This window comes from Strix aluco, chromosome 1, assembly GCF_031877795.1.
Source record: "Strix aluco isolate bStrAlu1 chromosome 1, bStrAlu1.hap1, whole genome shotgun sequence".
Classification (NCBI taxonomy): Eukaryota; Metazoa; Chordata; class Aves; order Strigiformes; family Strigidae; genus Strix; species Strix aluco.
The window spans coordinates 93,237,113-93,251,408 of record NC_133931.1 but is presented as its reverse complement, the minus strand read 5'-3'; the positions used below and the strand labels follow the sequence as shown (position 1 = coordinate 93,251,408).

General features: G+C 35.9%; 1 protein-coding gene across 2 annotated transcripts in view; it reads right to left on the bottom strand.

The window, feature by feature from the left end:
• The window catches only part of EXOC2 (exocyst complex component 2), a 132,464-nt gene that overhangs the window by 100,444 nt on the left and 17,724 nt on the right, over positions 1-14,296 (bottom strand). For both annotated transcript variants that reach the window (XM_074827126.1, XM_074827136.1), the window contains 3 exons: positions 12,977-13,153; positions 11,429-11,555; positions 1,610-1,723 (listed from right to left, as the gene is read on the bottom strand). In XM_074827126.1, coding sequence (XP_074683227.1) covers positions 1,610-1,723; positions 11,429-11,555; positions 12,977-13,153 — 418 coding nt within the window. The remainder of the gene's footprint in view (positions 1-1,609; positions 1,724-11,428; positions 11,556-12,976; positions 13,154-14,296) is intronic.

Sequence of the window (14,296 nt, the reverse complement as noted above, 5' to 3'; positions counted from 1 at the left end):
ACATGTGGAGCTCTGGCTCCTCTTGTTTCCCAGGCTGCATGTGAGTGTGTAAAGGCACTCAAGGTTAGACCCTTCCAACTGGTGGTGTAATTCCCAACAGCATTCTCAACACTATCACTGAACCATACATGTAGCCCTCTGTTCCTTCATTTAACTGCAAGCTATCATCACCATCCCCTGATTTTCCTGATTTAAAGTCCTTGTTACCAAAGTACAAAGATGCTGGCAAAGATGCTCTGGTCCCACTTTTTCAAATTAATTCTATTTCTCACTAGCAGTCCTTGTTCTTTAATAATGAATCCATGGCTACAGTAGTAAAAAATGCTGTCTTTGAAACCAGTGGTACAGCCATCTATGAACCTATAGGATGTGTCCACTACTACCTGAAGCCTTCCCCTTTACCTGTAAATCAGAAAGAATACCTGGACTTCCACATTCTTCACTTTTGTCCCCAGGACTTTGCAATCACTCCTGATCTGTTCTACAACCCTCTTGGCAATGTCACTGGTGCCTGCATGAATGAGCAACACAATGGCAACAGTCCAAGGGCCAAACGTAAAGGAAATTTCTTAAAAACAGCTACATCAAGAGCTGTTTGTTCCTTCTCACCTTATTATCCCCTCAGCTTTTTTAAAAACCTGATGATCCCTGATGTTATCAGATTGTGATAGATAGAATTAATTTTGAATCACTTGTCTTTTAGCTACTTGATTTCAAAAGATGCTGTCACTACATGTGTATTAGGTAATAATGTTCTCTTGCTGTTGTTTTGGCTCTTCATCCTACCATCACTTTGAGAAAAAATTAAAGTATTTCCCAAGTAGACTTTTGGAGTTCCTAAAAACCAACCCACACCTGCTTCTACCATTAGATAACCAAAACATATTGAATAAGTTTGCAAAGTGGCCTTTCCCTTCAAAATACTAATCAGAACACTCAGCTGAAAACAACAAAAAATGCTCATCATCTCCTAAAAATGTCTTCCAGTATTATCCAAACACCAGCAGATAAAAGTTTCAGAACTCAGTTACACATGCAAAAATATATTTATGTAATGCATTCATGTAAGTACATATTATGAACTAGAGTTAAAAATGAAGACGTTAATGGTCAAGATTTTAAGAGATTTACCTCAAAGACCTCACTCACTTGTCCAGCTTCTTTTACTACAGCATTTTCCACAAGAATTAACTAAAAGCTAACTGATACTACTAACAGTTTTAGTCTTTGTCATCTGTTCAGCGAGCTTATCCTGAGCCACTAGTCATGATTTAACACTTGGAGTTTCCACTCAAGGCCATGCTGCCTAACTTACTGATTCACAAAGGGCTTTAGCCTGAAGACAACTTCCATCTGACGTGGGGCAGGGAGGGGAAGAGGTCGCGGGGGGGAAGAGGCCATAAATTAGGTCTGGTTAAAAATTAAGTTTTCCTCATAACCACATTGAGCAAACTGGTTGATTCAAGTTTCTAGCCAAGCAGAAACACCACAGGCAGCAGAGACTACAGGTCTATTACTGTAAATAACCACCAATGACACATCTATTGCATAATGAAATAACATCAAATGACTTGCATTTAAAACAATTATTTATATGATAGCCACAAACCTTGTTGTTGAATGATTCTCAATCAGGTACCAAGCAGCAGAAAAGTTTTCACTAGTGAAATCAGCACTCATCCCAGGAAACAGTGCCTCTAAATCTTTTTGAGGAAATCTGCCTCTGAAAAGGAATATTCATTTCTCCAGTGAAACATAATTTTGTGAACTGCTTACAATTAAGTGTCACATTAAAAAAAAAAAAATCATGTTCCAACAAGATATAAACTTGTATCTCACCATGAAATTAAATCTGCTATTACAGACATGTAGCATGACTGGGAAAGAAAAGATTTAAATCTACGTAAAACTAACTTTACCATTTTCATTTCACCATTACAAATAACTGAAATGTTGCCTGTACAAAATGCTTCTAAAGAAAGAGAACTGCTGCCTTCAGAAAATGAGACTAGACAGACTCACCATGATACTACTAATATTCAAATGCAGGACCACTAATGCTGAATGTACTCAAAGTCAACTCTACCTTTTAAACAAGAAAATAAGTATACCAAGCCAAGAAAACAAGAGAGGATATTGTCTATAAACCATGAACCAGTATCTATTTAAAAGAACAGGACATCACCAGGTTAACAGCTTGTAAGCTATCTCACACCATCATTGTCTACTGGTCCATGTGCCGCAGAAGTCCCACAGAAACATAAAGGAAGATACATGGAAAATACCTCCATTATATAAAAACACTGAAAGAAATTCTGAGTTAAAATCATCTTCTTGCAAAACAGAATACACTGATCTGTCCACAGTACACAAAACATAAAAGAAATATGTGCATGTCTTGAGTGAGAAACGGCATGTGTGTTTTTGTTCAGTCTTACAACGTATAAAGATAGCATGCACACTAATTCCTTGCAAAAGCAGATTCTCTAGAACAGTATTTTTGAAACTACAAGTAGCTTCTAAGATACTCATACAGAAAATTTATGCCATTTATTTTAAGCCAGTGAAATAAAATTTTAAAGCACTTTTCGATGAAAACACGATCATCTTCATCCCTCAATCCAGACACACGCTTAACACTTTGCCATATTCATTCTACCATGCACTCCCGGTACATCACCAGTTGCACTCACCACTCTATTCTTTACCACCAGCTGCATCCCATTTTCAGAAACTAGTTGTGGCAAACAAGTTTACTTTTGGTCAGCCCAGAACTGGTCAGGCAGTTGGACTTGATTATCACTGTAGGTCCCTTCCAACTGAAATATTCTATTCTAAAATTTTACTATGTCATTTTTGAATCACAATGTCAAACTCAAAAAGTCAATCAAATTCCTCTCTGATGCTCACAAGCTAGGTGAACTCTGCTATACAAAGTACACTGTATGCAAATGCAAACCCACCGTACTTTGCATGTGAGATCAAACTTGGGAGGCAGTAGCAATCTAGAGTCAGCTATTGGAATTGCATTTAATACATATGAAAAGCTATTTGAATGAACACAAAAGCAATGATTCGTTAGGTTTTTTCTCCTGTAATCTAAACATGTTTCAAGATAGCTAAAGCTGTTTTTATTACAAAAAGCAAACAGCAGATTAAGTGAAGAAAATCTAAAGGCACGCACAGTAAAAAGTACAGTTATACAGAAACAAGAGATGTTTTCTGTAAGTTTCTATTCATATCCAAATGGCTATTAGCACAAACAGGTACAAAGGATCTACATACATAACGACAAGATACAGAAGTATTTCATCAGTAGCACTTGATTACAGCAGGGGCATGAAACAATACTTTTTAAAAACAAGAAAAAAAATCAAATGAAATGCAAGGAAAAGCGATGACAGATATGAAAAGTAGAGAGACAGGGAAAATAGTGTGAGAAACAAATGTAGCAACTAAAAATGAAGGTCCCAACATTTCTCTGTGTTCAGTGAAAAAGTGATAATGTTTATATAAAAATTTATAAACATAAGTAGTGAGATTCAGGATTATCAGTGACCTTGAATTTCATGAATGCCAGTTAGTGAGCAGAAAAAGCTGATGGATGTAAGGTTTCAATTTATCCTTCCTTTAAAGACATTTTAAGATACCTTATTTTTCAAAGTAGTCAAAAGTGCCCAGTAGGCACATGAATTTGCAGGATAGTACTTCACATGTGATACATAGCATGGCTGTCCAAAAAAGCTTTTTATATTAAAATCCATGCATGGTGGCATCTTTGTGGTCAACTACATTTTTTAATTCTAAAAAAAAATTTCAGTTACTTCAGAAGACACTTAGACCTTCAGTGTAAGCACTACGTAAGTGCATGCACATAATACAGGAGCAGAATTTTGTTCGTGTTTTTCAGAACTTTGATATATTTTCTCAGAAGCCAGAAGAAACAGATATAACACAAAAATCACACACACTGAAGAAATACACCATTATCAGATGCTACTTATTATTGCAAGATTGTAAGACATATGCATGAGCTATACAATTCCTAGGGAAAAAAACCCATCTTAGAGAGAGAGAGGGAAAGACCAATAATTTAGATAAGGATGAAATAAATTCCTGCAAATGAGTTTTGCCTAGTAGGACATAAATGAAGGGGGGTTTTTCCAGTTTGATGTTTGACTACATTGAGAAGTTATTAGGAGCTTTTTTCCAGCAGATGTATTTGTGCAGAACCATAAATTAGCAATGTGTTTATGGGTGCTTTTATCTGTGCAGACATATTTTAGACATAGTCACAACAGAGTAGAAACATGAATGTGAATGTGTGCGGTATGTTAACAATATGTTACACTCTGTGGTGTAGTATCCTTATTTTTATCATAAATTTTACCAGTAGTTTTTCCACTAACGGATATGGGGAGCTTGGAATGACTCGCTACAGCTGTCTTCACAACAAGCTGCTCACTAAAAAGTTCAAACTGAAAGCAACTGTATTTCTGAAATGGCTGGCCAGATGAATCTAAAAAGGGACTGACTCCACATACACACAAGCTTGTTTCATTACCTTCCATTAGTGAATTAAATAAATAAGTCCTTGGAAATTGTTCTCATGAAAACTTGCTTACTGTTTACTTACAAACAAGCACATATGTGACTTGAGAAAGTATTTCTGGATTACTTATTTCAACATTATGGGGTGAATATGAACTAGCAGCAAAAGCTGAGATCATGCTGACATGCAATGCAGTTGTTGATCACTTTCCTGTTGATTTGCTCATTATACAAGAATCACTTCAGGAAGCAACTCTATTTAATCATTGATTAAAAAACAATCACTGTAAAAGAAACTGGGAACCACAAATTGAATCCAGAAAACCTCAGAAAAAGAAGAGAGACATTTACCATCCTTGACAAACTCTATGTATTTTGTTACCTTTACAATTTCAGCAAAGGTACACATACTGGATTTATACAGTAGTACTTTCTGCCAGGCAGACTATTTTATTTAAAACAGAACCAGATCTGGTACTAGACCTCTTAACATTTTAAAGTAGTCGTATTCATCCACCAGCAACAATTTTAAATATAAAAGTAATTAAGATTTCACACACTGTTTATATTGAGAACTATAATAAAAATAAATTTGGTTTCAAGCCACTATACACTTTCACTTCTCTCAAATGTATTTTGAGTAAATCTAATACAGTCATGTAGTATTGGATGTAGTGGTCCTTGCTTCCACGTAAAGGACATGCACATCTACTTTGGATTCAAAACACACAGGGTACAATCAATTCACTTGTGCCACATGTGCCCATCAGTACAAGTTCCTCCCTCTGCTACCCCAAACTTTAGGTTCTGTATAGCCTGATACTCAAGAAATCTAATCCAAGATCACTGCACATATTGGCTCTTACAAATTCTAATACAGAACCTGAGCATATACAGACCATTTATATTCTCCAGAGGTTTAAAATTAGTTGTAACCTCCATGGGTAAGTCATAGCCCCCAGGCAGTCACAACTGAGTAACAGCAACAGAATGAAATGGATACTAATGAACAGAGCCTGACTATGAACACAGTTTAGCAAGTTGTAATTTTTCTGTAAAGATTATTTTGCTCCCAGAGTTTCAGAATCTCATAGTATGCTTTTCAGCATACATGACAATATTTGCAGATTAAAGGAAGGTCCCAAAACAGGATACAGCCACCAAAAGGTAAATTGAACCTCAATTCCACAGGAGTTTATAGGTCAAAAGGAGCAACTTTAAATAAACACATATTCTGAATAGCAACCAGCATAAACAAGCTCCAGATAGAGCTGCTGTACATTTCACCCTTCTGTCTGGTACCAGTCAGACTCCTAGAAGCAGGCTTTGTACCAGCTGTACTGTGTTAATAATGCATGCAAGACAACCAGCATAAGGGACACTGGAGTAGACTAAACATGACAAATCAGAAGGTGTTAACAAAGGTCTCTCCAAGAGCAAAAGGACAAGGATGCATTCTGGCAATTGCTCCCTAGTAGCGCTGGGTTTATCAGAAATTTGACAACAAAATGACAACCACATTTGAGAAGTGGCAGAATTTGATAAGAGAAATCTACTAAGACATTATAGGCTGGTAGCTGAACTCATCATCAGCCTTACAAGCAGCGTTACTATATTTTTTTTAACGTCATAAAACTAGGACTATATATTACTATGTATCACATCTCTCTCCCGCAGGTTTCACAATTTTTCTGCATGCATCTCTGTGATAAAAGTTTCCGCAAGCCCATCACATTCAAGGATGAAACTGACTGCATTTCCGAAGAAGCCACTTAAAAATAAATAAATATCAAAGCCTCCACGAAGTCTTTTCCTATCTCATAGTAGCAAGCTGACGCTTACCATTAGGTGGCAGCGTAAGATCATCTGTTCCCTCCTCCCAGATGAACTGTTTTGGAAGCTGGCGTGGGAAGAGGGAAGCATCTGTATTGAGTGGGTGGATACAGAAGTATGTGGAATGTACTTAGCATGTCAGCATTTGCTTTCATGTACGAGATGGATCCACCATAATGACCTCTGCTACATGCAAAACAACAAACACTATTCAAAAATTTTCTAACCACCGCTAGGTCTGACTGCTGTTGCTGCTTTGCAGAGAATGGATTTTCTTAGTCTGACAGAGTAGGTAGAGGAGGCAGGGAACCTTTAATTAAACAAGGACTTACCGTGCAGGAGTGGCACATTGGAACAAGCAATTCATTCACAAATCTTATGTAGATCTAAATTTTCCACCAACGGATTTCAAGCAGTGCCTTTATTTTATGAAACAGGCATCACATATTCTCTCCCAGAACCATTCAAAATTCTGAACAATGCTATGTTAGTAGGACATAACCTTCCAACCTGCTCTTGCAACGGCTCTAAACTGTGAAAACCAACCCAAGTACTGCAACATTGCTGTTAATGTTAGCATTTTCATACCAAGTTTCCATGTTTCTCAGACTGAGGCGACTACCCTGTATACTACTTTTTCTTCCTGCAAGCTATTTAACTTTCTGTAAGGGTATCTGACTACATCTGCATAACACCACAGCCAGGAATATTCCTTGGGGAGGAAGGTGGCACAGACCTGCTTTGCACTTAAAGCCAGCATAAAGATGGTGATAGAAAACTAAAGCTCTGTACTGGTCTTTACTCCATTCTGAAAATTAAAAAACTGTAACTCAAAGATTAAATATTTTCAATACATATTTTCTGGTGTGAACAAAATGCTTCATAGCATACACACAATATGCACTAATGAAAAAAAAACCTCATCTAATTGGATCAGTTCTGTATTTTAAAAGATGAACAAACAGCAAGGCAGGAGAATAAATGTGTGCAAATGCTCTTCTACAAATATACTTATGACTTTAAGGATCACCACTGAAACATAATAACCAGCAAGTTCAAGTTTCACTACAATATATATGATTTTATTATTTAGTAACTGAGATTCTTAGTTAGTTGTATGGCACAAGAACAGCAATTAATTCTTGGAAAAATATGAAGAACTTATCAGCCAGAAATTATGTACACTTAATACTTGTTAAACTTGTAGGCTGAAAGATGACTGCTTGCACGTTGCATATACATATAACATTTAAAATATCTTGACTATGTAAAAAACAACCAGAAAGATAAGCGTATATCCGTAGTTCTTACTTTGCATCCTTCCAACATTTGAATATGAATATGAAGAGAATTCCAGTGCATATTTTGAGTATATATACACTACTCATACAATATATCTACAGGTGGTATCTTAATAATACAATGTGTTAGACCCACTATCATCTATTTCCCTTAATTCACAGTTCAAATCTTTTGTTCACTTAAATCCCAGTCACTCCCAATTAAACTCCAATCCTAAATCTGAGTCAGAATATTTTTTTGTCCATGTGCTTATCTAATTGTTTAATCAAATACTGTACTAAAGCACTTCTGTTCATTACTTATAAGACCTTTTTTCTAGTATTTTAATATTCCATTTGCAACACCTCGAAAGTATCCACGTGAAGGATGCAAAAGCTACAATTAATTGGACAAATTATTACAAATTAATTGGACAAATTAAAACAAAGTTTTAAAAAAAACACAACAGGAACTTCTAGAACTAAGCATAACCCATATTAAAAAAAATAATAATAATTTAAAAATCACAACAGATAGGTGATCTAATTCTTTCCCATGCTGCAGACTGTCTTTTCTGTATAATTTGCTGATGACTGACAACCACTTTCTAGATGAAGGACTTCTTTCTTTCAGTCTGTAGTTCACTCACTTCCTGCCTTCTCTTCAGTGTGCTCCTATCTAGCTAATTCCTATCCCATTTTCTCACATCTATTTTTCACTGTTTTTCTCCCTTTCTCCTTGGTCCTCTCTTTAAATGTTTCTTTTGTTTACCACTATTTGCATAACCATAGGAGGCACTCCTTTCCCTTCCTTATCAGCCATTATGCTGCAAGGGTTGTAAATCCCACCAAGTCAGACACTTCAAAATTCAGCTTCAAAATTAAACTGAATTTGCACACATTTAAAAATAGTTTAAAGAAGCCAAAGGAATTAATAAAGGAGAGACCCGTTACATTGCAGAGTCCCATCTCCTTGTATATACAACTATTCTTCACCATATTAGTCTTTTATTTTAAAGCATCCCAAAATTCTAACAATTTTTATCGTTTCTAGTGACAAATTATTCCCATGTCTAGTAATGATTAATGCTAATATCTTGCTTATTCACTTGCTTTCTTAATTTATAATTGCCCCTTTTTCATTACCTTGTACAGCTTCCCATTACTCACCCACACCATACATGAAGTATTTGCAAACGTTTGGGTTTAGTTAAACTATATGGTATTAGAGATTATTTTATAAAAGTAAACATCACACTGCTACAATTTTTCAAGCAAATTATGAAAGTTTTTCCATTGGGGAGGCACTTTTTAATTAAACACAGAATGTTCCATCTAAAGTTACAACTATTAACACCGTGCTGTCACCCATAGCACAAGGGCAGACCAGGCTTTTCCTCTCTTTCCTTATCTCTGTCCCCTCTCCACAACTTACCCCTCGATCCCTCTACACAATTACTTGTTATATTGACTAGTGTTCCTTCTCTCAAACTGGTCATTTTCAACACCAGTGCTTGCCATAATCTTCATGCCTCACCTTCCATGAACTTGGGAGGTAAACTTTGAGATCAATGAACAATGAACTAGGCTTGATATTATGCTTGCCCAAAGATTTCCCTATCTTCCCCCCCTCACAAAAAGCTTATTTCCTATCTGTATTTACATATATCTGACTTATTTCTTTTTCACACAAAATTATATTTTCTAATGCATTCAGATGAAACATTTAAAATATAGTATCGTTGGTTTCCTATTTAACAAACATCCAAACAGATGACTAAATTAAATCCTAAATTAACACTGTTTAGGTCTTGAAGATAATTCTTAATCTGTCACATTGACACTGCCTTAACTGTAAGAACTACCAATTTTGGTTATGAGGTCAAATACTACATTAGAAGTTTTGTTAAAATAAGAACAAATTAGAAGTAACTATGTCATAACAGTTGTTATGTGTCATAATTGTACTTGCAGAAAGAAGTATTGTGAGAAACTTATGGATAGAGGAGTATGGAATAGAACTAGTTATCTTGACTTAAATCCCAGATAAAATACTGGAAAAGCTGTTGCAGGGTTCAAAAGATACAGAATTAAGGCAGAGAAAATGAGTTTTAACGTCAGCAGCCACAACTGTTTCTTACAACATTTGAGAACATACTATATGGGCTTTGAGATTAAGTGCTTAATTGAAAAAAGCAACCAGACAAAATTAATATATCATCATTTTAAAAGGAGACTTGCTACCATAAGATTGGTTAAAAACTTAGTTTTATTCAATGCCAATCGAATACATCACATGGATTAAAGAACTAAAAAAAACTAACCCAATCTGTGGAGAAGATTGGAGAAGATCTGCACATGAAGTTTTGCTACAGCCCACATTACTCTTTCATCAGTATTTGCATCATCACCAACAATTTTTTATAAAAGGTTGGTAAAATCATTTAGACAACTGTCACCTGGACTGAGAGGACAGACTTGTCAAGGAAGCAACAAATAGAGGAACATGGTCAAATGGAAAAACATATAGCCAGGATAAAGGAATACAGGCCATCCCTACATAATAATGAGCAACCATGCCAGCAGCAAAAGCAGTAACTCAAGAGAGTCAGCCAACAAGCCACTCCCTGCTAGCTGCCAGTGCAGCTGTGATAAAAAGGATTATTATGGGTTTTTTAATTTTTGAAAAGGGGAGGGAGAGTGGAGGAGAGACAGTAAGTCTTCTAGTAAGACGCTGGAATACTGTCCACAGTCCTAGAGTCCACCTTTTAACAGGGTTGGAAAACTGAAGAAGATGAAAGAAGTACCTGCCAGAATTTACATCAGAGGCTGGAGAAAAATACTTACAAAGAGACAAAATCTTCAGCTTATTACAAAAAGTTTCGTTACTCCTTTGTAAGGAAAGAAAAATACATATTGAAACTAGGAAAGAAATCCACAGCCAGAGGCTGGAAGCTGATGACTGATCCACTAGAAATCCCATACACATTTTGGGAAAGTGCATTTTCTCCATCAGAACAAGGTAACAACGGACACTGCAGATTTTCTCCAGTGCACTCCCCCTCACAAACAGGCCATTCAGCAGATTACACCCCTAGCAATAGTTTAAATAGCCTTTGGTTTAGGTAGAGCAGGTATCTTGATCAAGAGAAATATTATTCCTGATGCTATTTCTAGGAGTTGAGCAGGTTTGGAGCCATAAGAGTGTCCCATTTAAAGACCTCTAATTCCATTTATCACTCACTATAAAGTTTCTGTTTCAGAAAAAAAGAGTCATAAACTCCACCATACTTATGAACGAAAGTAAAGAAGTCTGTGGGTTGGAAAACAGTACTAATATTTCAATAAAATAAACTAGTTGATGTGATAGAATAAATCACATTTTACAGCGCAATTTTAGCAACAGATAGCAATCTAAACATCCTTAAAAGCCCCATAAAGCTCAAATGCAACAGTAAGTATTCCATAACTAAAATGTATAAATCCAAAGCCTAAGGTTATTTGCCAATCCTCAAAATCTAAACATCACTGGGGTTCAATATATCAGGCTTTTAGATGATCTACAGTTCTAATTGATGATCCAAAAATGAGGATTATATGCACCAACAATTCTTTTGAGTATCAAATAGCATACCAACAGCTAATATATGTATGCATTTTTAAATCATTCCCTGCCCTGTAAGCCATTAAACTTTTCTGGAATTCACAAATGCACATATAGAGAAAACCACTAAAAAAGTGGATTAAAGGCATTTGGTACTCACTTGTCTATCTCAATACCAAGCGGATTAGCTGGACGTAGGGACAAGGGGGGAATCCCTTTGTTCCTATCAGTGCGCATGTCATAATAGTTCATTTCATCCACCCAGACAGCAGACTGATCCAAGATACCTAGAGAAAACAAAGCGCAGATCCTTAAAACAACAAGGGCAGTCCAGTACCATCAACTTCTAACATACTGAATTAATTTGAAAAATCCTGATAAATATAAAATGCATGCCTAGGTAATATATTGGAAGATAACCGGCAAAACAACCTGGATACAATTATGCTAAATTATTTTATTATAGCTGCTGAAAAGGTATTCATGGCTGGGCATCAAACATTAGCCTCTCACAGAGTTCACAGTTTCTTGTACACTAAGAGCATTTTCCTGACCAGAGAGTATTAGTATTTTCGATTCCTCCAAGTATTTTGGCATCTGTCCAAGCCTTGTCATCTACTACTTTCAAAATTAGCAATTACCTGGAGGTCTTATTTGCATATTTTAGGGAAGATCCCTTTTCTGTGCCACTCACTAATCATAACGTAAGTGACCTTTGGACACATACCAAGAGAGATGATTCAAGGAACACAGGACTGACTGTTTCCAAAGCCTTAGTAGAGACAGTACATAAAGAGGAGGCACAATAGGTCCTGGCCCCCAGTCATATTCTTGGCCATGCCCTTCTTTAACATACCCATCAGATATTCAACACCAGAAATTACCCCATCCCCACACTTACCTATTTTTTAAAATATCAACTCTCCTCTCCCATCACCAAAAATTTCACTGTGTAACATCTGCACTTGATTCACCTTTCTATAATTAAGATCTTAGTATAACTTGGGAGAAATTATGTGTTAGTTAACTGTCAATGCACCACTGAGAATAAAAGCCTAAAACAGTTCTTGTGGGAATGCCTATGTTAGAAAAGATAACTATCCAGCTTTGTCAATGAGGTGTTCTGAAAGAAACATTTTCAATCCAGAGGGTATTTAGACTGGATTCTAGATTAAGCAGAGATCCTAGACTGCTTGCTAACACCATGTCAATGGTTAAGCATCTCATGAGAAATACTTAAGACTTTCCATCTTGCAGGATGGTTTGAATTACAAGTAAGAAACTGCACTGAGGACTCAACTTTCTTTAAAGGATTAACTGTCAGCTCAGGATTTAGGTGTAAAGCTCATGAGCTGATTTATATTTTCTATTTATCTAGTACACTTAAGAGTAATTACTGGATCTGTTATGAATTATTTTTTTTTAGTTTTAGAAGTTTAGTGCTACTCCTTACAGAAAAATAAAGGGCTACTTTTCATTAGTTATTGAGGGTTTTATCAGGATAATAAGATAAGAGGATTAATTTCAAATACACCATGATCTTATCTACGTATATATTTGTACATTTTATTGATATACTCTGCTTTTTGTAAAGAACTGAAGATTGTCCTGAGGTGGATCTACTTTAAACATACATTTTATTTAGAAGCACTCAGTCATATATTCGTTTAGCAAAGAAAACGGATGTGAATTTGAACAAGAAAAATACCTATTTTTTCAGGTTTAAGCAGTTTGAAGGAAACAGTTGAAGTTCCTTTGCCACCAGACTTTGTAGTAACAATAATGTCTCCCTTGTCATTTTTAGCCTGTCCAACTCGACACACAATTTTACTGGCAGACATCCATTCAGCAGTTAGCAGACAGTTGTGCCCACAGATTGTTAGACCTGGGAAAAAGGAAAAACAAATACCCTACTGTGAATAGAAGTATCTTTTGAAATTTTGTAATGGAAATACATTTATGATGCTTCACATATTTTACATAAATATATGACCCTTCTCCAGACCCTTACAGCCAACAATAGTGAAAGAATCACAAATATATTTTTCGTATGTTCCCTAGGTGATTTCAGGTCTCTTGTCCTAGTGATATTTCACTAGACACACACAGTGCTGCTTGAAGCTTATTTTAATCTCTTCCACCAGTTACGAGCTACTGCAACAATTTACTTCGTGTTGTACAATAGATCTTCTGTCTGCAAGACACAAGAGAACTGCTGTTCAGTATTGTACTGATGTGAAACTTCCACCAAAACTGCATGCAAAAAATCTTCATAAATTCATTCTGTATGACTTTGCATAGCAAAAAAAAAAAAAAAAAAGAAACTGCAAAATATTCACAATCAACAATGTTTCTGCAACCTTGTTTGTTTAGCAGTACTTTTGTGGACACAGAAGGGTTTTTTGGTGAAAAAAGTATTAGTTGACAAATACTCTGTCACAATCTCTTGTGTACAAAATCCATGATGCAAGACTGATTGTGCTGAATAAACTGCCCTTGTTGCATGAAATAATAGTAATGTAATGTTCATCTATTTCCTCTTCTAAACTCTCGTAACAGAAGTACAAATGACAAACTATGAAATAACAATACAACATATATTTTAGCCATGAAGCACTCATGTAGGAAAAGACTATGGCATATTAAAATGTGTCAAACTTTAGTGTTTAAGAACACCTCTTAACACTTAAGAGTCAAGGTACACCTTAATATAAGGTCCAAGGCTTCCTAGGGCTTCATGTCAAATTGGTCTGATCAGTTGAGCAATCTGACCAATCAATCTGATTGATTCTGGTCACATCAGGACTCTGGAGGCTGGAATAGATGCATTGCTTTCTCAGATCTACAACAACAATTTCTACATTCCCAATCAGAGTTTTGTTTTAAGAATTGGCAAGATCCTAATTTCTATAGTATCAATTTGGAGAACAACTTCATTAGGTTCTGATATAACACCCTTAACTAGAAACATTTTGCTTTATATCTAAAAGTACAAGGCCATACTAGTGTGTTGGCTGTACTGGAGTAT